Source organism: Protopterus annectens, chromosome 13.part0 (assembly GCF_019279795.1).
Source record: "Protopterus annectens isolate FY-2018-M chromosome 13.part0, PAN1.0, whole genome shotgun sequence".
In the NCBI taxonomy this organism is placed as follows: Eukaryota; Metazoa; Chordata; order Ceratodontiformes; family Protopteridae; genus Protopterus; species Protopterus annectens.
Window position 1 is genome coordinate 1,128,039,184 of NC_056747.1, and position 24,297 is coordinate 1,128,063,480.

Consider the following 24,297-nt stretch of genomic DNA (forward strand, 5'->3'; position numbering starts at 1 on the left):
TAATCAGAACACAAAATACTAAAAATGTGTATATGTGAAATCTGCAGACATCAAATATAGAAAATACTGAAGAGAACTTTAACTTGTATGTTCTAGCACGAAACCTAATATTGTAATCTGCTCATAGATTTGTGCTGAAACTTAATGTTTCTCATTTAATACACAGCTACTCAACTTCTTTGATATAGTCTTTGTTAAATAAAAGTAGATTAAAATGTAGTCTATATTTCACTGTTAATTTACTGAGTTTGTCCACTAACATAAACTAACATTGTTTGTCAAAGCCTAAAAATAACGGAGATTCAGGGGCAAAGACATGGGCAGTAATGAACTGTTTCAATGTAAGTCAGTTTACTACTGTTTTCTGTAATCAACAGCATGATTAAATATATATATATATTTGTGGTAGAACCAAGTTTGTTTGTGTCTTTCGGCTTTTCCCGGTTAGGGATTGCCACAGCGGAACTCCGGTCCGCTAATGATTGGTAGCGGATTTTTACGTAACGGGTTACCAGCCCAGACGCACAACCTTCAATGAAGGCACGCCCCATTCACGTATGCCTCCACACAGAAGACACTCTAGCTGAGAATCGAACGGTACAACGTCTTGCTATGAGGCGATAACACTACCGCAGCACCATTTAATTCTGCATGTGCTCGAACTTAGACTTAGTATATATAGTTATTGGTGGGTATAAAGAACACAACCCCTCCACATCAGAGAATGCATGGGAAAGGAGTGAAGCCCTTCTGCATAATTATAGTCATTATTTATTTATTTTTTTTCACTTTGCTGTAGTTTTGCACAGTACTGTGATAATGAATATTTCCGTTTTTCAGTATTTCTGAATTTTGAAGTGTGTTTGAAATTTGCTAATGTGGTTTTTTTTTTTTTGAGTCATTCCTCTGTTATGTTCTCCTAGGTGTATTGCTGTCAGTAATTTGCCAGTATATTTGAAGGTAGTCGCCTCTGGAAGGCTCGCTTTTTCCTCCATCTTGACCCTTTATTTTCCCTTTTTCTGGAGAACTAAGTTCACCTCCATAATTCCGGAGCTTTTCTCCCCGGGCCTCTACTGAAAATGGAAATATATCCAGTTAGACTAGCCTGGTTAACAAATGTAAAATAAATAAAAATAAATAAATAAATAACATTCACACATTTCACCACAATACATTAAATGTATTATAACATTTAGGGTTCTGAGCTCCATGCACTTTTTTGTTTTATTTCAGAAAAGGCAAGAAATGAACAGGAATGGAAGTAAATGGGAGGTTATTAGCCAGTCTGTAATACTGTTTTTTTTCATACTAATCTCTAGAAGTTTCTTCAGTTCCTGAAATAAGATGAAAAAAAGAAGAGTAGGCATACAATATTCCTATAAATAAATATTGTAAATGATGCATGCTATTTTATCTATCTTAATTTTTTAAATAAACCTTGCTGTTAAATTATCAGTTGTGCAATTAACATTTTACAGTGCTTTACAAATTATGAGAGAGAAAAAGAGAGAGTGAGAGAGAGAGAGAGAGAGAGAGGAAAGAACATAATTTAAGGAGTTATGTAACAGTGATTAAACTATATTTCAAAAGTATAATACTGTCCCAGAATTCATGTAGCACCTGTTATTCTGGCTGTTTTCCAAAATACATTGAGTACAGGAGGCAAAAAAGACACATTTATAGAATCCTTTACGCAGAATGTATGTCCCAGCAGTTTAGTTAGAAAAAGGCCGAATGGAAGATACTGGAGTTAGTTCTGTCATGGAACATATATCCCATAGTGCTCTGCTTTCCACAAGTAGGCAGAGAAGAATGTTGTGATTCTATTTTAGCTTCTGCACTGGTTCTATGACAGTTTAAGAGGGAAATAAGAGAATATATGGATTTAGCTGGAACATTTCCTACAGACTGAATACCAGAATACTTCGCATTCTACTAACAGGGAAAAAAGTACTGGATCTTAATTTGAAGTCTTATCTGTAGTGGATGGAATGCTTGGATACATCCTTTTTATGCTCTGCTAAGTGTCTGTTCTTAAAAATCTCATACTGTTTCACGATGTGCACATTCTTATTTTGGTTCACATATGACATCCTTGCATCAAGGTTAAACAGTACTGTAGAGTGCTTTATAATACTCCTGGATCTACTTTTTGAAAAGGCGCAGACTCCAGACACACACACACACACACACACACACACACACACACACACACACACACACACACACACACACACACACACACACACACATGCACACACACATACACATGGATATACCCAGATATGATAAAGATGCTGGTGAGATAGGGGAGAAATGGCTCCTGAGGGTACTAATAGCAGTGTGGAGAGAAAGACATATCCCAAATGACTGGAGAATAAGCATACTCATGCCAGTGCACAAGAACAAAGGGGACATCCACAACTGTGGGCAGTACAGAGGCATCATACTGCTATCACATTGCATGAAAGTTCTGGACAGGGTGATTGATAAACATATACTCATAGCAATAGAATGTAAGATGGGAGATGAGCAGTTCGGATTCAAATCAGGATGCAGCACAATTGACCTGATGTTTGCAGTGAGACAGATACTTGTGAAGAAGCTAGAGATGAGGAGACAGTCTAATGTGGGCATTCCTAGACTTGGAGAAAGCATATGACAAGGTACTGCGGTGGTTTGAAGTCCCAGAAACATTGGTAGAGTTAGTGCAGGCAATGTATAAGGACCCAACGACTCAAGTACAAACAGTGTTCAGCCTCGCAGAGGGGTTCCCAGTGGCAGTGGGTGTACACCAGGGTTCAACTCTGAGCCCACTGCTGTTCATACTGGTGATGGACTACATTAGCAAACAGGTCAGAGGATACAGATAAACAAAGTTGCTGTATGCAGATGATGTGGCATTACAGGCAAACTCTGATCTAGAACTTCACCAAAGGATAGGAGAATGGAATGCAAATCTGAAGGCACATAGGATAAAACTAAGCACAGATAAGACGGTAGTAATGGCAGCAAACTGGGGAAATCAGAAGAAGCTGAGAATAGAGATAGAAGGGAAGATAGTGAAACAGGTAAACAGCTTCAAGTATCTGGGAGGGGTGGTTGAGGAGAAGGGAAGTCTGATTGAAGAGGTCAAAGCTAGAATCAGAGGGGCTGCAGCCAACTGGCATAAACTGTTAGGTGTAGTCTGTGACAGAAGAATGCCAAAGATGCTGACAATTAAGGTGTACAAGACAGTGGTGTGACCTGTTCTACTGCATGGTACAGACACCTGGGCAGAAAAGGCAGAAGAGTTGAAGAAGCTTGAGTTGATAGAAATGAAATGCCTGAGAAGGGTGGTAGGATGCACACTGTGGGACAGATGAAGAAATGAGGACATAAGAGCAGAAGCCAAATTAGCTCCAATTGCAGAAAAGATCAAAGAGAACAGATTACGGTGGTTTGGACACGTGCAGAAAAGCAGAAGACAATCTGGTGAGGAAGATTTGGGACAGACAGGAAGAAGGTAAGAGGAAGTCAGGATGTCCAGCAAAAAGGTGGATGGATTGTGTGAAAGAAGATCTGTGAGAATCAGGCATGAGTGTTGAAGAAGGCAAGATTGTGGCACTGAATCGAGAGAGTTGGCGACTGTTAACATGATACCCTGACCCCATGTAAGAATAATAAGAAAAAGGGGGCTGACGATGATGATACCAATACTCACACACCCACATGCAGACACACATATGGTTACCTTAGCCATTTCTGTGACACAAAGGGAGATAAAGTCTAACTGTGATCTGTGTGACCTGAGATTAATTAGTGACTGGGATGCTAGAGTAGCAAGCAAGGGTGCCTGGGAATGAGCAGCTGACACTAGCTTGCCCATCGGTAAAGGAATGGCAACTTAACATGTTGCACTAATGACACAAAATATTCCCTATGTGCCAAGACATTCATGGCAAAAATGGACAGTGATGTTCTCACTCATGAAGTAATGTGGTGATTTGTTGTATTCACCACTGGGAAGTGTACAGATTGCGTACACTTCCACTAGGCTGAAATTGTGGGATAAGTGTACTGAGTTACCATGATGATTCAGATAGGCCAAGGGAAAGCTCTAACCACTATCTATAGCCTCCTGGATGATGGTCCTCCCCATGTTTAGCTCTTGCCCGTAGCTCTGGGTTACCAAAAGGAATGGGTGCCACTACCCAGGTATCTGGTGGAGGATGTGAATCCCCGTAGTGCGGATGACATAGGGTGCAGAGGTCTAGGGTGATGGGAATGAATAGATGAGAGGAACAACAGAGGAATGCTGATGGTCAGTAGGTGTAAAGGTAAAAAGCAACAAAAAGGAATATATGCTTACCAACCTGCGCCAAGGTTTCCAGAAGGCATGCTGTCAAACCATGGAATGCGATACTAAACACCTCAGCAGTAATAGGTAAACTGCCTCTGTCTACAGTAACCTAATAAATTACAGCTTCCTTCTGGCCTTTCTTGTTCCTGAGACATTAAGTGTGATAAAGCTCTTCTGTAATACATCCTTGTGGCAGTTTCCTTCCAAGATTAATGGTCTCTGTTAACCCTCAATGTGGATTCTTTGGCAGTAGCACTAGTGTGGGCTTTTTGTTGGCTGAAGTTACTTGGACTACCCACGTGTTTGAAAAGATTCTCATTGATACTTGTACAGTACATTTTTGTCCAGAGAGTGCCTAACTCCAGAGTGGGGCTTAGGTTTATGTTCTGTTACATCTTCAATGGGGTTACAGTAGCTGCAGCTGTGTTCTTAATCCCTTGGCACCCCCATTCACACTCGCACACACATGCACATATTCAAAAATGCGAACACACACACACACACACACACACACACACACACACACACACACACACACACACACACACACACACACACACACACACGCACACACATACCTCTTATCTGTCTTTGAGTTGACAAAATGTCTCCAGCGTCTCTTCTTCTTTTTGTCCTTATCCTTGCAAATCAGACAATCCTTGCACTCAGTCAGTGATGGCACGTAGCAGAGTTTCATACTTCTTATAGTGGAAAAATGCCTTATTACCCTAAATGATCAGTTAGTATGGAGGGTTAAGGCTTTTTGCATCAAGGGTGCATGTTTTCAAAGACCTGAGGTATTTTTTTAGAAGTACCCACTGCTGTCTAGTGGTGGTGCAGAAGATTAACATACTATATGCGAGTGTCAAGGGTTTGAATATTTTTATATGCTTTCAGGGATCACTATATATTGTACCCCTGGTATCAAATAATCTCCTGCTCCACATCTTTCATGCTGCAAAACATCATTCTGTTATCTCACTGTGGTAGTTCTTTCTGTGAATCAGAAATGGTTACCGTGTGGTGTATACCAACCTTACATCTTGCAGTAACTTTTCTGAATTAGTCTCATAGTCTTAAAAATACACATTTTTATTCAGTAAGTTTGATATGTTGTAGTACGTCTTGTTGAAAGATGCCTGTGAAGCACAACAGTTTGGATAATCCAAGTGCAGGCACTCATGTACAGAGAGAACTACAAGGTTCTGAATTCTGAGTTAGCACAATATGTTTGTGTTTAACGAATTGCGATAAAATAGCAGAGTTTGGTCCACATAGTGCTGTTACCACAGAAAGAATGTTAAAGCAGGACACCTTTATGTTTCACGCAGCCCGTGCATTTACCAGTCACTTAACTGACAATCAGAGTATCATAGCTACTAAATGGCTTAATGGAGCAAATGACAACTGAAATTCCAGAGGCCCCACCTTTAGCAAATAAAGACAAAGAACAGTTGTCACATTCTATGATTTTGTTGACTAACTGATTACCTGCCCTTCTTAAATGAAAATGGTTCTAATTGTCTGGATATTTTTGTCTGGTAAAATCAATAACTCTCTGATATCTACTCGTGCATCTGTCCCCTCCCCTCCATAACTCCTTCATCAGTAAAACATTCCCTGAAGTGTGCTTGTGTCCCATGCTGCTATAATTCACTATATTTTTGTACAACAAGCCTGTGGCTTATCTGACCTTTGCAATATTTGTCTTGGGTGCATGACCTTACTTCTTTCCATAGCTGCTTGCACCATTGAGTTGCAAGTCATTAGTGGTCAGTTCAGTCCCTCTGTCAGTATCATGGTTGGTACATGCAGTGACAAGATCCTCTGCACTATTTACAGGCATGGATAGGCATTAGTCTGTAAGGATTCATTGCCTGAAAATGCACGTAATCAGGCAATGTGTATTGGAATGAGTCAGTAATAAATGATTTTGTATTACTAGGTGTCACAAAAGGAGATACTGCCAGCACAGTTATCTGGAATTTTGTAAATAATTATATGTCATCTGTGAATATCAACATGATTTTTATAAGATGCTTGTGTTACAAATGTATTATAATTGTAAGTCATGTATGTCAAACTGCTGGTACAGAAATGTGTGTTGAAAAGGCTTTTGCAAAGTACTGTTTGAACTGTAACTACAGTTTAACCTACTGGAATAGAACAGAAATGTACATGCACTATTGTAACTGCTTAAATGTATATATTTTAATAGTGGAAACTGGAATACAGGAGGTTAACTTCAGAAAAATAACTTGAAATTAAATTACTTTATGGCTATGTAATAAAAGATGATATCTTTCAGTTTTCAATGCAGCCAGAGACAGAGCCTGTGCTGAGAAGCTTTTGTATTGTCTTCAGAGCAAAATAATTACTACCTCTGAAAGTATGAAGGAATGCAATTGTTTTATGACTTCCAGCATCTGACAAAGATCTGAGGTCTATGTATTTTCAAAGGTAGATGCTAAATACTGCCAAGCTTTCAGTAGTGGAGGTTTCACCTGGGATACAGTCAAATGACAAGAAATTATTTTATTCTGCAAGCTATCAGAGCAGTAATATTTGAGATATTAATTTGAGGAGTCTCTTAGAGAGACAGGCCATTCTGTATTCTGTCTTGGACCTGACAAGAACCATTCATCACATCTGCCTTGCTTTGATGAACTAAGTTTCTAGGAAACAGTACAATTCTCTTCGATATAGCCAGGAATATAGAAAAGCTTAGTTTAGCTGTTTTTATTTATTTATTTGAGACTGTCCTGCAAAGTTGTTTTAAATATTTCTTGTGATTTTGAACTCTGATGTCACTGTGCATTTTATTGTGCTTTTATTATTTATCATTAAATATATTTAAACCTTTCATTGTGGCTGATCTGTCTACAGATATTTAGCCTTGCCCTTGGTCAAACTACCATTTGTATTAATATTAATATTACACAGTAAGATTGGGCGCCCTTTGTTAAGGGCCTTAAAGTAGCTGATAAGGAGTTGGCTGGTGGCAGTGTTAACTACTTTATAGTCTGGGCAAAAGGGGACTTAGCTAGTAAACCTGTGCCAGCCTTTCCCAGATGTGTGTGTAAATCAAACCTCAAATAGTGAGTGTATCAGCTACCTGAGCAGGGACACAAAGCACTGGTTGGACAGAGAGGTTGTTGGAGGTCTTGGCTTGGCCACATAGCTGAGATCTCAGCTCTATAGCTGTACCAGTGGCTAATCTTATTGGAGTTCTGGAGAAAGAGGGGGAAACCAACCCCGGACAGACTGTGGTCTCTGTGTGCTCTTAAAGGAAATTGCACTTCATGCAGAGCGCTGCATTAGAAATACTGTTTGCGCACTTGTTATCTTCCCAGTGTACATCCCCCGCTGATGCCAGTGGTGAGAATAGAGGCTCTTTGATTACTTGTCCAGTGGTGGGTCGAAACACTGGGCAACACCTTAGAGACTGGCTTATAACCAAATATAAACCAGTTGTTTTATGTAACTGTAATCAAGGGCTGAAGGTTTTAAGATGTGTTGAATATTTGAGAATTATTTTGTTTTGCACAATTGCTGTTTATCTCAAGTTTGGACATACCTTGACATCAAGAATGATTATATTTTACTGGTATGAAGGGTGTGGATTTACAGGAAATAATATGGCATAGCTTTAGTCAAGTCAGTAAATACAGGTAAAGGGAGCTATATAAAATCATAGTGAAAAATGTCTGTTTAATGGGACAGAGAAATGGAGAATATGATAGCCTGTACCTCTCAATTGTCTAGATTTTCACAGAATGTCGAAATTTTTGCACCATACTTTTGGTCTGTGCTTCAAGTCACTAAGGACTGAAGTCACTAAATAATGAGATACATTTGAGTTTTAGCCTTCATATTCTTTACAAAATGCATGCTAACACAAATCCTGTTATTCTAGCAACTTACTAAGTCTATAAGAGCAGTATTGTCTCTCCCTATTTTGGGGGCTTTGTCCCCCCATTATTTGAGTTTTTGTCCAGATTTCTTGTGCTAAGAGGTTAAGAGATATGGAGTAGTTTTATTTGGGGTTCAGAATATATAAAGATCACTGAGCACCAGAGAATGGTTATCACTGTACTGGGACAGAGTGCAGGACAGAATCAAAGGGTCACAAACCTATTATTACATTCTGTACCAATGAACCACAGGGATTCATACATCCTCATTGTCTTGCATGGCTGTCAGTTCATTAACCTGATGCTGACTTGAATATTATGCTAGTGTAGCCTGATAATGCTATCGCCTGTGTTCCTGAGATCTGTTTTAGGCAGTCACTCTTTCTCCTTGTGTTGTGTTCTTTGCTATCTGGTTGAAAATGGCTGAAGTCATGAATGAGGTTAGAAACATTTCACATGACGATGTTCTGCTTTTTTTTTTTTTTAGCTACTGTTCAACATTATGGTCTTAGAAAACAATAATAACTGTACACAGGTATATTGTGGTAAGCACTAGTAACTACGTATGTGATTGTAACTCTGGTATCGTTAAGAGAGTCCTGGAGAGCATTGTAGTAACGTAGTGTTCTGGGAAAACAATAGTAACTAAATATTCATATTGGAGTATTCCAGGATGCAACAGTAATTTAATATTTGTATGTAATTTTGGTATCCTGACAAACACTACTAACTGTTGGCTTTTATTTGTTTTTTTCTAGTGGTGTTTTCTCTACTGGAAAATATACATATATCATTAAACCACTTACCAGTGACAGTGAAGAGGTAAATGACACATTTTTTATTGTCCTATCTAGTGTAAAATGTTGTCATAGAAAGTGTAAAGCAAGTAAATACATTGGAAAAAGCTTAGAACTGTGCACTGAAGTTCAGAGATAATCTCCTTAATATCTGCAGAGCTGTCTACGAATGCAAATTTAGCAACAATTTATTTAATCCAGTGACATTATGAAGTTGAGTGTTGTACCAGTATCTGGGAACTAGGTTTCATGCTGACTTGCACAGAGCTGCATGGCCAAGTTCCCAGCTGCCTGGTATGGGGGTTTGCCAGGTGCCAGGCACTCAGGAATCTGCTGATGCCTAATGTGGTAGCATGTTTGTCACTGGATATGATGACAGCCCATCACGTATCCAGTACACAAAATGAACAATGCTGCAGCTGAAATGCCAGCCATCCCATGTGTATGGACTATAACTGGAAACAAATCCTTATTTGTATTTGTTCTGATAACCGTCCGTTTCAACTCTTTTGAATGTGAGAGGAGAATGTCAGAAATACTCGAGGTGCGTGTTTAAGACTGTCACTTTACAATGTCTTACTCCTAGAGTAACAGCATTTCTGCTAAAAGTATAGGTTTTCTTCAGCACTACTTTAGGGCAGAAAACAAGGTCACTATACACATTTTGTTAAAAACATCTTCCTGAAAATATAGCATTTTGGTGTTTCTAAAACTTCTCTGTATTGTAGCACTCTCAGTATGCTAGATTTATACCTTTTGGAACAGTCTAATAATCACAAATGTACAAAAATACATTATTATATATTTTCGTTTTCCTTGCCACTGATTGCACGCTTCTTTTGACTCTCTGTCCTCCCATTTGAGTAGTTTGCATCCACGTGTGGTCACCTTTCCCATTGTATTCTATTGTGGACTGAGCTCTCCCTCCCCACAGAGAAACTGCCTTTTTGGCTGCTCAGCACAGGTGGCCATTGTGTCTGAGACTGTAATATGATGGCCTTCATGGTGGTCATATGTGGAAACATAACAGTCTTCATTTTTTGTAATGCTAACCCCTACCCTGAACAAGGACTTACACTGAGATGTAAGGCATCTAAGCAAGTCAGCTTATGTAACATATGCTGTATGACACAGCAAACAATTCTGCAAATCTGGCAAGTTCTTGTCTCTTTTTTGTGTCTGGACCTGCACTCTGGCCTGTACTACAGGATACGTCTGTAACGGCAGTGGTCACTGCTTCATGCTGAAGGACAGCTAGCCCTTTGATGCTCATTTCTTTCAAGTAATCCTCTAGTAACCTGTCTGCTAGCTAAATATGGGTCATTAGTAGTTTAGATTTGTTCCTTACCCCTTCACCACTAGTCCAGATAAAAGACCATTTTCTCAAAGAGCTTCACAGCCCTCCATGCCTGCCAACATTAGGGCCCCCCACATTCCACTCTGACGTCTGTTCATTCCCTTTTGAACTGTGCCTCTGTACAAAACATCACCTCATGGGAGAGATCCCATTCAAGGGAAGGACATGTTGTGCCTTTTAAGCAGCTGGTGCTGGGCTGACAGCTGAGCAGAACAAGGCAATGTCACCAAGCAGTGAAGGGGGGGGGGGGGTAGTGTCTTTTTTTTTTTTGCACCAAATAAACCTCAATTGCAGACTGAGGTAACCATTTCACAGTGTTGACCCTGTGGGCCCATGCACACTTCCTTGCATGCACCTAGTGCCAGCTGACACACATCACTGCACTGCTTGGCAGATGTGCATGTCACAGGCCTTTCTTACTGCTACCTGCCATGACCCTGTGCCTTCACCTGATTTCAGTAGGACAGTGGACCAAGCTACTCACCCTGTCCTAGGATGAGTGAACCAGCATTGGAAGCTTACTCCCATCCTTCTCCCTGCTTCCTGTGCCTGGATTGCTAATCAAACACAACTATTTTGAGCTGCAGTTAAGGTTTTGTCCTTCTGTATCATGGAACTGGCTTAGAAGACCATTTTTGTAATTACATTCATGACAGTAATTATACTGTGATCAGTGAAGAAATAAAGGCAACAGGATATGTGTAGGCATTGGTTATCTGTTATTACTAAAGTCTTTAACGCAGCTGTCAAAGTTATTAGAAATTCAAGCTATAGAAAGAATGTGTTTTTCTGTAATGAACTGTGGTGACATGTGCTTGCAAAGCAGTCCTTCTGTTTTATGGAAGTGACTTGTAGTAAAAGAAGTATAGTGACTGCAACTGATGTGAAGTTTTCTAGAAACTGTGACCCAGCTATGCAGATTTAATATGTGACTGAGATCAAGTACTCACTTGCATCATATTGAGTAGCAGTATTAAATGACTGTCTTTGGAAACTTGCCGATCCTATGACTGTTGTAAAGTCTTCAGAGATCAGTTTGTAGTTTCTAAGATCTTCTCCCCCAAAGGTGCTGGCCCCCACTGTTATTCATCCTTCAGAAGCTGTAACTTACCCTGAGGTAATTAGCGAACTAATGAAATGGAACGCCTGCCTTTTCCTAGGTAGCAGTATCTCTAATGTCATATATCACTGCAGTCACGAAAAGCTGCCGTGGCCATGTGACAGTTGATGCCTGTTTATGTTATTACAAGGTACACTGCTGTTTGGTATCTTAGATTTCCAGTCTGAGAATGAAGGCATTTATAACTTGAGTTTCACATAATAAACAAAACTGTTATATTTGCTTGCAGTTATAGTTTATGTATATTCTCCCTTTAATTTCCAATTTCTGTGAGCTGTATGCAGGATAATTTAAAATAAAGATCTTAGTCCATTATTCTTGAAGGTAGCAGAAACATGTAGTTTCCTTTTTATTTTTATTTTAAGTAACAGATCAACAGATTTTTATTAAAGGCTGTAAAGTGTATTTTATGTTTGAGGCATCTACTCTGTCAAACTACATTTTGGGAATGACAGGTCTACCTTACAGCACTGATTTCTTGTGCTGTCCCCAGTGAAATCAAATGTGTTGCACCCAAAAATGTTGTGCAATTAAACAGAAATATGGTTGAAGAGTACCTTAGATTAGCTGTTGTTCTGTTGCAGTACGATGTAAGCCACCCGTTGTGTAAGAAGTGACAGTATGTAACTGCATGGTCAGATAAGATAAGGCCATATCTCATATGTGTACAGTGAATGTGGGAGCTACTAGATGCGTGTAACATGTTTCTGTGTAATGCTCCAATGTAGCTTATTGCCACATGGAAACAAAGATCCTTAGTTAATTCTCTTGCCTCACAAACCTAAAGACAGATTGGATGTTGGCTATGTAATGTTCCTTAGTTTGATGTCACAAAAGTGAGAATGCTACAAAATATCACCCATTATTTAAGTACCCTGGGGAGCTGATTATTAAAAATAGTATTCATGCTGATTATGACTGTTGAAAAAAAAAACTTGTTGGGAGAAAAGTTCATCACAAATACCTCTGATATGAGTTGTTTTGATTTCAGGTCTAAAGGAGCAAAAATAATAGAGGAGACAAGTGATAGCACCTCCAAAGAATACGGCCATCAGAAGTGCAGCAGAAAATAATATACAGCACATAGAATTACAGTTCTGTAACAATTTTCAAAGTGAATGTTTATTTTCATAATTACTAACAAACAGCTAGCACACACTCGGTAGGAACAGTATATGTATTAGACGGGCAGGACATTGGTTCAAACTATTATTCCTAATTTGTATTTCTTGGTTACTTCATTGTATTGTGATGAGAGCAATCATTTCTCTACAGGTACTTTCAGCTGCTTCTTAAAGTCAGATTCTCATTTGTTTTAGCAATGTAAGACATTGGTGTGTTTTCCGATTTCTGTTTTTTTTCTGGGTGTTTTATGATTTGCATTTTGGATTCCAACAATGCCTGCAAGTGTCAACATAGGCAGGTTTTTGGCTGTGATGTAGAGTTGCTTCTCTTTTTCGTTGAGCTTTCTGTTAGGCTGTATATATGGCATTTACTCTGAGTGAAGTAGAAAAGAACATGTTAGCAAGTAACAGTATTCAAAAAGAGCAAGTAACAATCTTGTCTAGAACTGTCAACGTGTTAAGGTGATATTCTTCACTGTCCAGGCATCCATTGTTACTTGGGCATTACACTGATGAAGATGTAATGTGCTGAAACCCCTAGTTTTGTGAAAATATATACAGTAAACTCACAGTTAACCAGCACCCATGGGGATTGGTAGATGCTGGAAATAGGCCTGACTAGTACTGAACCCTATACTATTTGTTTGGTTTGACTTGTTCTTAGGATGGGGAGAGAGGGAATGTATTCCTATCTTCCTTTTTAAAACTCTAAAACTCTAAAAACATAAGGTATGTTTCTGCGGGGGGGGGGGGGATAGAAAGTGCAACACATGAAAATTGTACTGTATTTCTCCGATTTTTTTTTCTGGTTGCTTGAGAGTTCTGGTTGCTTGAGTTCTGATAAACTAAGAGTTTACTGTAATATTTTAGGATAACAAAGTGTGGACCACTGTCAGAGATGAGTATGCCAGCGATACCCTGGCATAAAATGGATTCCATAAATGTGATGATAGTTTGTGAAGAGGTATCATTTAGTTTGATGGCCTCTGGATACTTTGAGTTATCAGTCAGTGCAAATTAAATACTCCATGTTCTGTCTAGTATCTTATGAGGTAGGAATCTTTAGTGCTGTGTCTGAAGTATGTTTCACAACTTTTGTTTGATGAGGTAAGTCTAAACATTACTTGTCATATGGTTTGTTCACACCTAACAGAACCCAAGTATGCTTCATGCATTTATTGGCTTTGAACATTAATCCTTGTGATACATGAATTTCATCATTTATTTATTTTATTTAATTTACATTTGTTTACCGGGAAAGTCTGACTGGGATAAGACCCATTTTCAGTGGAGGCCCGAGGAGGAAAGCTCTACATACAGAGATTATACAAAAACCTATAGAAGAAATTATACAAGATATATGTGTATGTATATATATATATATATATATATATATATATACATATATATACATATATATATATATATGTATACACACACACACACACACACACACACACACACACACACACACACACGCACACACACACACACACGGCATACAGTACACCAGAAATTACATTCTATGCTGTTATAGCTGACATTTTTATTATAGAGTCATCTGATATAATTCGTTATTGTAGTGTAGACATTGCAGTTTCTCAAAGTAAACTGAGGAAGGGTTTATAGGGGGAAACTGGATAGAAAAAGATGAGGTTAGACATTATCTAGACATGAGAGAGAGAGAGAGAGACGGAGAGAGAGAGAGAGACAGAGAGAGAGCATAGATTATGAGGTGGTCAGGGAAGCAGTTATGACCAGAAGCTAGTAAATCTTGTTAGCCTGGAGTAGTACAAGAACAAAGCCAGGTGTCATTAAGATAATGTTTAAGAATCTTTTTGAATTGGTTGGTATTTGTGTTTTTTCTGATGCTGTGAGGTAGTGAATTCCACTTTGTTGCTACATGATGAGAAAATAGCGAGTCCTCTGCCGTATTAGTGGATTTGAACACTTGTAGTAGAGATTTATTTGTTGAGGGAAGACTCCTGTTTGTGGTATGGGGCTGGAGAATATTTAGAAGGGCGTTTTTTTTTTCAGGTTGATATACTAGTTTGTGTGCTAAGGTTAATTGGTTATAGGATAGAAGTTGTGGGAGTTCTAACCAGTACAGTTTGTTTAAGGAGTGACAGTAGTGGGTATGATGTGGGCAGTCAGTTGCAAATTTAGCTATTTTATTGTAGCATGTTTCAAGTTTAATTAAATCTGTCTTTTTAAGGTTGGTGAGAATTGGTGAAGCATACAGAAGTGTTAATAGAAGATGAGTTCTAGCAATAGCAAACCTTGAAATGTTAGTTAGATAATTTTTATTTCTGTAAAGAGTACCCATTTTTTGTGAACTTTCTTAATTGTTTGTGCTATATGTAGGTGAAATCTTAGGTTATCTATTATTACACCTAGTAGTTTTGTTTGTGAATCAGCATTAATTTTAGTATTATTCCTAGCTGTAATGTAGAAGGTGCTGGAGGGGGGAGAGGATCTTGTAAGTTGGAAGATCGTGAGTTTTGTTTTATTGGGGTTGAGTATGAGCTGTTGGTTAGAGAGGCATAGCTCGGTATCTGAGAATGATTTTTGCAGGTTATTAGCGGCACATATGTGTTATATCATCTGCTTATTGGATAGTTGAAGCCAGTGGGGTAGCACTATTGAGGTTGTTTGTAAAAATAGTGAAGAGTAGCAGCCCAAGAACTGAGCCTTGAGGTACACCTAGTGTGAATGGAAGGGGGGGGGGGCGATAGGACATTGTGATTTTACAGATTGTTGATGGTCCTGTAGATAGCTTCAGAACCACTTAAGTGCAGAGGGGCTGAGGTTCAATTTGGAGAGTGTATTTAATAGTTTGGGGTGAGAGACTTTATCAAAGGCCTTGGAGATGTCTAGAAAAACAGCAGAGACTATTTTACCATTGTTTCTGAGTTGGTTGATGGTACTGGTGAAACTGAGGAGTGCAGTTGTGATACTATGATGGGGCCTAAAACCATGTTGACATGTTGCTACATGTTGTTGAAGGTAAGATAATGAATCAGTTGGGAGTGGATACATCTTTTGAGGATTTTAGATAGTGGGGAGAGAATAGTGATCAGTCTGTAGTTGGTCAGCTCTGTGGAATTTCCTCCTTTGTGTAAGGGGATAATGTTTGCATTTTTTCCGTATTGCTGGGACATGTTCTGCTATGGATCTATTAATAAGGATCAACACTGCATAAGATATGGCTTCAGCTGCTAGTTTTAAATATTTGACTGGTAACTTGTCAGCTACTATTGAAGAGGGTATGAGCTTTTTCAGTAGTTTCTTAATGGTAGCTTTGGAAACAGGCTGAAAGGAGAAGGAGTTGGGGCTAATATTGAGAGGTTTGGAGACTAGTGATGGTTCTGTGGAATTACTTTTAATTAGAGATAGGTAGGATAGTATGGTAAGTTGGGAGTAGGGGTAGAGGAATGTCCTGGGTGGAGAATGGCATTTATGGTATTCCAACATTTTTGGGGGAGGTTATGCTGGTGTTTATGTTGCAGGATATAGTAGAAGTTCTTTTTATCTGAGTTGATTTGGTGTTTAGCCTTGTTTCTAATTTGCTGGAATGTGATGTAGTTGGGTTTTAAAAGTAAGCCATGTTTGCCAAGTTTTGTTTCTTTTCCCAAGGAGCATTCTGATGTCATTAGTTAGCCATGGTGCATATGTGGCTTTAATACGAATTGACCTGGGGGGAGGCAATTTGTTTAGAATTTCAAGGAAGGTACTATTGCAGTAATCTTCTGTAGCATCAAGGGGCAGTTTTTTTAGTAGAGACCAGTTGCATTATTTTAGGGTATTGATTAGGTCTTGGGGTAAAAGATTTTTTTACTGTGGATTTGGCGGAAGTTGTCCAGTCTATATTAAAGTCACCCATAATGATAGTTTCTTGGGCTATGGAATTTATGTAATAGACTTGCACTGGTAGTGGAACTTTTCTCTTGTCATCTAGTCATCCTGTCAGAACCATATTTTAAAGCAATTATATCTATAATTTATTTTCAGTGTAATGAACAAAGTCATGAATTTTGTGAAGTCCAGTAAATAAGTCAACATATTGTTAAAAAGAGAATGCAAAATTTAAAGACATGTTTTTATTTGCATTCTGGATATACTTCAACCTTCACTTTACTTTTAAATCCTGACTGCTGCGTGAATCTGCAAAGTATTGCCTTTGCAAATGTGAAAATTAGGTGCTTCTTGAACATGTGAATTATGGTCTCTGCAAATCTGCGAATCATTGACCGTATAATTGTACAGATCATTGTCTGTATGATTCTGCGGTTCCTTATATCTGCCTTCTCTGCATTCTCTAGTGCACTACAATAAGATCAACACTTTAACTGTTGTCATGCAAACCTTTCCCATTTATTGGGTTGCTGTTTTTACACAACCTGAAACAATAAATTGTACTTGTTTTGTACATACAACACATCTCAGTCTGTCAGTAGTTTCACTTTATGACCAAAGCATTTCAGTAATGTACGTTTTGACTCAAACATCAAACTGCTCATGCACTATTTTCTAAAGGCATTCTCAGTAATAGTATTACCTTCAGCACCATTACCTAGTTTCAGTGTGATAAATGCCCACTTATGCTTATCTTTTCAAACCAATGATTTTTACATTAGCAGCACAGATGTTACTCTGTGCCCAGTGAAGAAATTGTTCACATACTTTAACACACAAATCAACTAGGTTTGCAAGCATATCATTTTTCCTTATTATGTGTGTCAGTCGGGGAATATTATAAGTCATAGACTATACAATCATCAATTCTGTTTGCATTAGTCACTCAGAAATATTTTTCTGCCACTTTTTTCTTAACATGTAATGCTGAGAAAAATGGTTAGGCAGTCCACACATCATTGACTCTCATTTAAGAGTTGGATATGGCTTTTTATTGTGCCAATAAAATGGAGGTTTCTGAGCTGAACATTTATCATTTTTATAAGCATTATCACAGTTCTGTATAACTATAAAATACAGTAGAGTAAGGAACATACAATATGTTCACATAGGATCACTGTTGCAGTAATGACCTTTACTAACTTAGTCATACTCTTCCCCCCAGCAAGGCATACTTCTTTCACAGTGTTGGCCTTAAGTGACTTGTAATCTTAGACAAAGGACTCCAGGGTTCACACTCCTGCTGCCTCCATCCCCCCTCCAATACAAACTCCATAGAGCTCCATGATGCCCCTGTCCTGGCCTCCCCACACTATCCAGACAGATTACTTTATTGTTTTTTTTTCACACTTTGTCATACTGTTCCGCTTTTTCCTCCATCCTTTAAACACACCCTAACTGGCCAAACATTTGCTTCTAGACAGTACACTGCCACTAGACAAGTCATAGCAACATTCTGTGCACAAATCTGAAGTTTGATTGTGAAGAAAGTTGCAGAAATAGTGACCAATCTATCCCCAGCCTCCATAAAAATTATAATGATCTTCCTTGCACAAACTTTTGAGGTTTGATTGAGAAGGTTGAAAAATATTGGCCACACTTTCTCCTTCCTCTCTCATAAGCTATAGCAACCATCTATGCATAACCTTTGTGCAAGACTGGCTTTAGACTAGGTAGGGCCAAGGACAGAGGTTGAGGATAGACTTCCATAATAAGCCTGTGTCAAAATCCTTGTACACAGCCAGGGGGTTGGGGACCACCAGGATTCCAAACGCTCTGTGGATCTAGAAGTTCAGTGATGAATTTTGCTTGTTAACATTTCTTTACTGCTAGCCAGAAAAATTAGATATATGTGCCCCCAATATCTACAGATAAAATTGATAATATTATTTTTCATAGATGCATAGGCACATACTGACATTGGCTCTTACAAATCAGGTCTATCACAAGATGTACACACACACACACACACACACACACACACACACACACACACACACACACACACACACACACACACACACACACACACACACACACACACACACACACACACACACACACACACACACACACAAAACATGCTTACTTACAGACAGATTGGAAGAATGTTAATTCATATATGTTATGTCTTTGGGGTGCTAGAGGAAACCAGAGTGAGATGGCAAACCAACTTACTGTACTGCTATGCCAATTAGTTACTTTCACATGTATCAGCCCAGACCACCAAAGATAGTCACTTATCAGGTACAATGTTGATGTTTTACTGTGATGGAAAGTGAAAGAAATTATGGCCAACTTGTTACTATTAGATACACTGACAACCCCCTCCACATGCTGCATGCAAGGGTCATTTTACATTGATTGCAGCAAGTGCAATACCTTGTGTGACACTGTTCTTGCCAGGCTAGATCAGTGACTGTTTAAATGTGATCAAACAACAGCTGGGGAAAGGCAGTTTTATCCACAGACAGCCTCTGTACCCATCAATTATAGCTACTTTATTGATTATGTGCACGTCAGATGTCTGTGATATAAAGTATTCCAATGTATTTCTTGCACATGCATACCAGTCCATTAAAACCAGGTGGATGACTGATTAACTTGATCATGGCAGTAAAGACAGTCATTTTCATCAAAATAAAGCATCCAACACCTATCAATTATATAGCTGCTTTGTTGACCGTGCACTCTTCAGATATCCATTTTAAAAACAAAAGTCACACTAATGTATTTCACGTTACTTATACCAAAAACTCACACTGCCCACAATAAAGTATTCTAGCTTACTCCACACAAATGCACACGTGTTGCAAAACCAGATGAATGACTGTATAACCTGAGCAAATGACAGCAGGGTTAGCCACTTTCATCCAGAGACAGATAGTAATTATTGCCACATTGTTGACTGTGTTCTCCTCAGGTATTTGATTGTGATTAAAATAATGTCACCAGAAGTATATTTCTACTTTGTTTCTCAAAACACTAGACACAGTAAAATGTTTCAGTTTGGTTTACACAGATGCACACTAGTCCTACAAAGCTAGAATAATGACTGTTTCACTTGACCAAAAAACATCAAGTTCAATAATTGTCTTCCACAGATGGCTCATGTACCTAGCAGTTATAGTCACTTTGTTCACTACATGCACCTCAAATATCTGAATGTGGTAAAATAATTGGCATAATAATGTATTTCAACTGTACAGTAGCCAAAGTAAAGTATTTCTTGTTACTTTCCACAAATGTAGATTAATTCTACAAAGCCAGATTAATGACTCTTTACCTGGACCAAAAAAAAAAAAAACATGGGATCGTTCAGTGTCATCCACAGATAGCCCCTGTACCCAGCAATTATGGCTACTTTATTGATTGTGTACACATCAGATATCTCATTTGGATAAATCAAAATTTTTACAGTAATATATTTCAACCTTGCTTCACACCAACAGTGGCCACAGAGAACTATTGCAACTTGCTTTATATAAATATATGCAAATCCTGCCAAACCAGAATAATGGATGTTGCATTTAAGCAAATGACAGCAGGGTCAGTTATTTTCATACACAGACACCCCCTGTATGCAGCAATTATCGTCACTTTATGACTATGTAAACTCAGATGTCTGGTTATAATATGGTTAAAATATAATGTTCACAGTGGTTTGTTTCCACTCTGTTTCACATAAGCATACAGTAGCCAACCACTGTAAAGTACTCTATCTTGCTTCAAGACACACATTAGACCTGCAAAACTGAGCACTTCCTAAATTAACTATTTCCTGCCTGGATAGAAAAAAAAATATTTGCTATGATCCAGATTTGCCATGGCTATCACATCCACTCCAGTCTTCAAATGTTGTGGACTTTCTGCTGTTTGCAGGTAAGCCATGATTTAGGTAACAAATCTGAGTGCCTCAAAGAATATTTGATTTATTATCTGGATTACGAGTGAGGTGGAGCAGAAAGCATACAAATTGAGTGGTATGTGTTCATTACTATAACACTTCCCCCATAGGATGCCACAGCAGTGGCTGCTTTGAATAGGAACATAGTGACAGCAGCATTTCTCTACTTTAAAATATTTAAACAAAATTAAGAAAAGCAGTCCTAGTTGAACAGTGCCCTAAGCTGCCACCTAATTACCTATAGCTAAGGCTAGTCCTATGGATGTCATCGCAGCTATGATATGAGAGGTAGCCAGACCATGATATCTTCAGCTTTCTAGTGGGTATAGACCATACACATAGTAGTCTATAGCCTGCCCCAAATAATTCCCAGAATGCTTGAGTGACCACAGAGTGATAATGTTTTTTAGCATTCTTTTTACAACCTGTTTTCTTAAAGCCTAGGCAAGTGCATCAAGAACTCTGCTTCCACAGGGGTAATATGATGAGAAGCAGCAAACGTTGCATGTATGGGGAAGGGAAGAAGTACCCACTCCAGCCCTAGGTTTCCCATGTAAAAAGAGGGGAAGGAGTGATGAAAGCTATATTTCAACAGTGATACTGTTCAGACATCTTCTGTTATGGTAAGTTCTTTGCACAAGGGATTCCAAGATGGCTGCCGACTAGTCTAGTCCTTACTCTCTGAGCTCCTCACAGCTATTTAACTTTTGTTTTTTTTTACAACTATACATCAACCTTTTTCCTCAAATTTTTATACTAAAAGATTTTATAAATCTTTTTCTACGCATTTGGATTATTTTTTCTTCTGGAATTATTATCCTGGGATTTATTTTACCTCAGAACATTCTTGGTCTCTCTGCTGCTGGGACTCCTACTGCTCCAGTCTGTTCCTGGTTCCTGGTATCCTGTTAACTGCATTCCATTTCTGGGCATGGCTACAAAATCTGACTCCATGGAGACTCAGCCTACAAAGGCCAAATATACTTCAATGCTCTCTCCTGAAAAAGATTCAGGTTCAAAAGACTGAAATCATCTAGACAACCTACAGAAACTATTAATGTAAGTAATAAAGATTTAAATGGCTCAAATTTCCTTTTAGAAGAACTAAAAATAGCATTAAAACCAATCCAAAGTGCTATACAAAACTTTTCAGAACAGTTTACAGACTTTAGTAAATCTTTAAAGCAAATAAACGATAGTATTGTTACTATTGAAAATAAAATCTTAGCTTTGGAGGTTAAAACAGACTTATTGGAAAGTGACTTTAAATCTAGAGATAAAACTGTTTCAGATTTACAAGCTAAAATATTGGATCTGGAAGCCAGGAGTCGAAGAAATAACATCATTATTCGTGGTTTACCTGAATCTTATGACAATAAAAACTTATCTGTGACTAAAAATATCTTTGAATCACTGTTAAATTGTGAAGCTTCTTCAAAATCTATAATTGTAGAGAGAGCACACAGAGCACTGCGTACAAAGCAAGATTCTTCCACACCAAGGTTAATTTATACTAAGTTACTAAACTTTCAAGACACTTTCCAGATCCTAGAAACTGCTAAAACAAAGAAACAATTCATATGGAAGTCTCACAAACTATTATTTTCCCAAGATCTTCCTGCACAGATCAAATTAAATAGACAAAAACTAGCCCCATATTGTGCTGACTTGATAAAAAGAGGGATTAGATTTCGAATGGCATATCCTAATACCTTGTCTTTCACAGCTAATGACAAAAGATTTGTATGTTCAGATCCTAAAGATGCAAAAGACATTTTTCTTAAAACATTTAAAAAGCTTCCTGACACTGTATCTTAATATTCTACTGTTAAAGAACTACAATAAGGTTTTATCTTTTCTTTTCTTTAATATGACAGTATTTGTGTTACATGATTTGTAATTCTGGTGTGACATAATTATATTACCTTAAGAACTTGTCATGTAATTTACACATGATGGATTTGGTGTGACAGTGTGCAGTGACATGATATATGCTTGTTAGATTTGTGTGGATTAATAGAAGCATTTAAATTCCTGTATTTACTTTTTTCTCTTTCTCTCACATATGCTTGCTGTGTAAATAGATAATATGTTAATTTTACTACAAGCTTTGGAGTTACAGCCTTCTGTGTAAGCTAAATGATTTTTGGAGGGAAAAACATTCCATCTCAACATTCTAGCAAGAAAATCTTCCCTCAGAGTTCCAGCTGATGCTCTGCATGAACATGCACACTACAGTCTCTCTGAGATGGATGGTGATGTCATCATTTGTGAGGAAAGAAGGACAGTTTCAAATACACAAGTCTGCTTGTTTTCAACAAGTATTCAATAGCACTAACTTTTTAATAGATCTGTCTATTATTTAAAGTGTTTTCTCTTCATAAATGAAGGTTGCTTTTTAAATTTAAACAGATTCATGTCACATAATATATTCAGTGACTTTTAGTGTGTCTGCATGACTTCAAAGCAAGCTGCTACTTTCATAAAGCAGAGTGAAAATGTTTCTGGAAACAAATGAACAGGTTAGTTTTATATATTAAAATTCTAAAGGATGTGTAAAGAAATGAACATATTTTCCTATTCAGAATATTTTTTCATACAATATTTTATATTATACTGAAGTGTTTAATTTGACAATTGTTACAAAGTATACCTGTTCATATGAAAGTTTCATGTTCTTTCTATTCTCTGCTCTCTCTCTCTTCTCAGAGGCTGGATGTGATATTTATGATTAGTAGTTTATGTTTAAGAAAGCCTTTACTTATTTGAAAGGTTTGAAATAACTATCTTTAATATGATTAGCTGAATCTACATGTATATATTTAAGCCCTTAGATTTACTGCATTTAGCTTGCTTGTTTCTGTTTTAATTAGATTTTCAAAATGTTTACTCTAAAAGCCTTGTCTTTTCATGCTGTTTTGCTATGTTACATCTATAGCTTAGAAGAATAGTATGGCTATATAACCTAACAGTCATTAGTAAAATATTCAAAAAGTAGATTTAAAATTATATGTATGCACATTGTTGTACATTCAGTCCAATATATATGATGCTGTTTAAGTTACTATTTAATAATATAATTATACTTTATTCATGTATATTAACTAGTGTTAAAACCTTACAGCTTATAATATTTCATTTTGAATAGTTCCTGTACTATTATTATCTAGTTAATAGATGCATCTCCAGACTGAATTGTTTTTCATTTTGAGATATGGTTGCTTGGTAGTTGTTTTTTGCTTTATTTGAACTATAACTAAATACTCATTCTACAGGTATTAGTGCTTTTATTATACTAATGGTCATGTTGATTAATGAAATTATCACTAAAGTACTAAAGAAGGTTCAGTAGATAGTGCATGACTATTATCTTTAGTTCAGTAATGCTATGCGTATTTACTTATATTATAATGTTACCAGTTGGTTTTGTTATACTTATATATGTTATCTTACATATCTTTCAGTTTTAATTGTATTACTTCTTATGATAGAGTGTTCTAGTTAAGCAGAGTGTGATTTGTTTATTATTTACTTGTTTCTCTTTCTCTTGAAATACTTGAGGAAATACATTTAATCACTATAAATTTCAATTTAAGGATAGGAGCTTTAGATTAGTATTAGAAGTAGGGATTGAGCATGTTGGACGTCTTGAAATTAGTTAATTTTGTATATATTTTTAGTAGTATTACTCGGACTTTATGTTATGTTAGGCTTCCTTTGAGTAATTTGTATTCTAACTTGAGGTTATTATTATCTATAATTACAATGTTTTTTTCATGTTCTTCTGCTCTTCCTTTATCACAGGGGGATTGGTGGGTAGG

General features: G+C 37.6%; 1 protein-coding gene across 5 annotated transcripts in view; it reads left to right on the plus strand.

Annotated features, from left to right (window-relative positions):
• ADAM11 (ADAM metallopeptidase domain 11) overlaps positions 1-24,297 on the plus strand; it is a 1,438,613-nt gene that overhangs the window by 468,633 nt on the left and 945,683 nt on the right. For all 5 annotated transcript variants that reach the window (XM_044055102.1, XM_044055103.1, XM_044055105.1 and 2 more), the window contains exon 6: positions 9,015-9,078. In XM_044055102.1, coding sequence (XP_043911037.1) covers positions 9,015-9,078 — 64 coding nt within the window. The remainder of the gene's footprint in view (positions 1-9,014; positions 9,079-24,297) is intronic.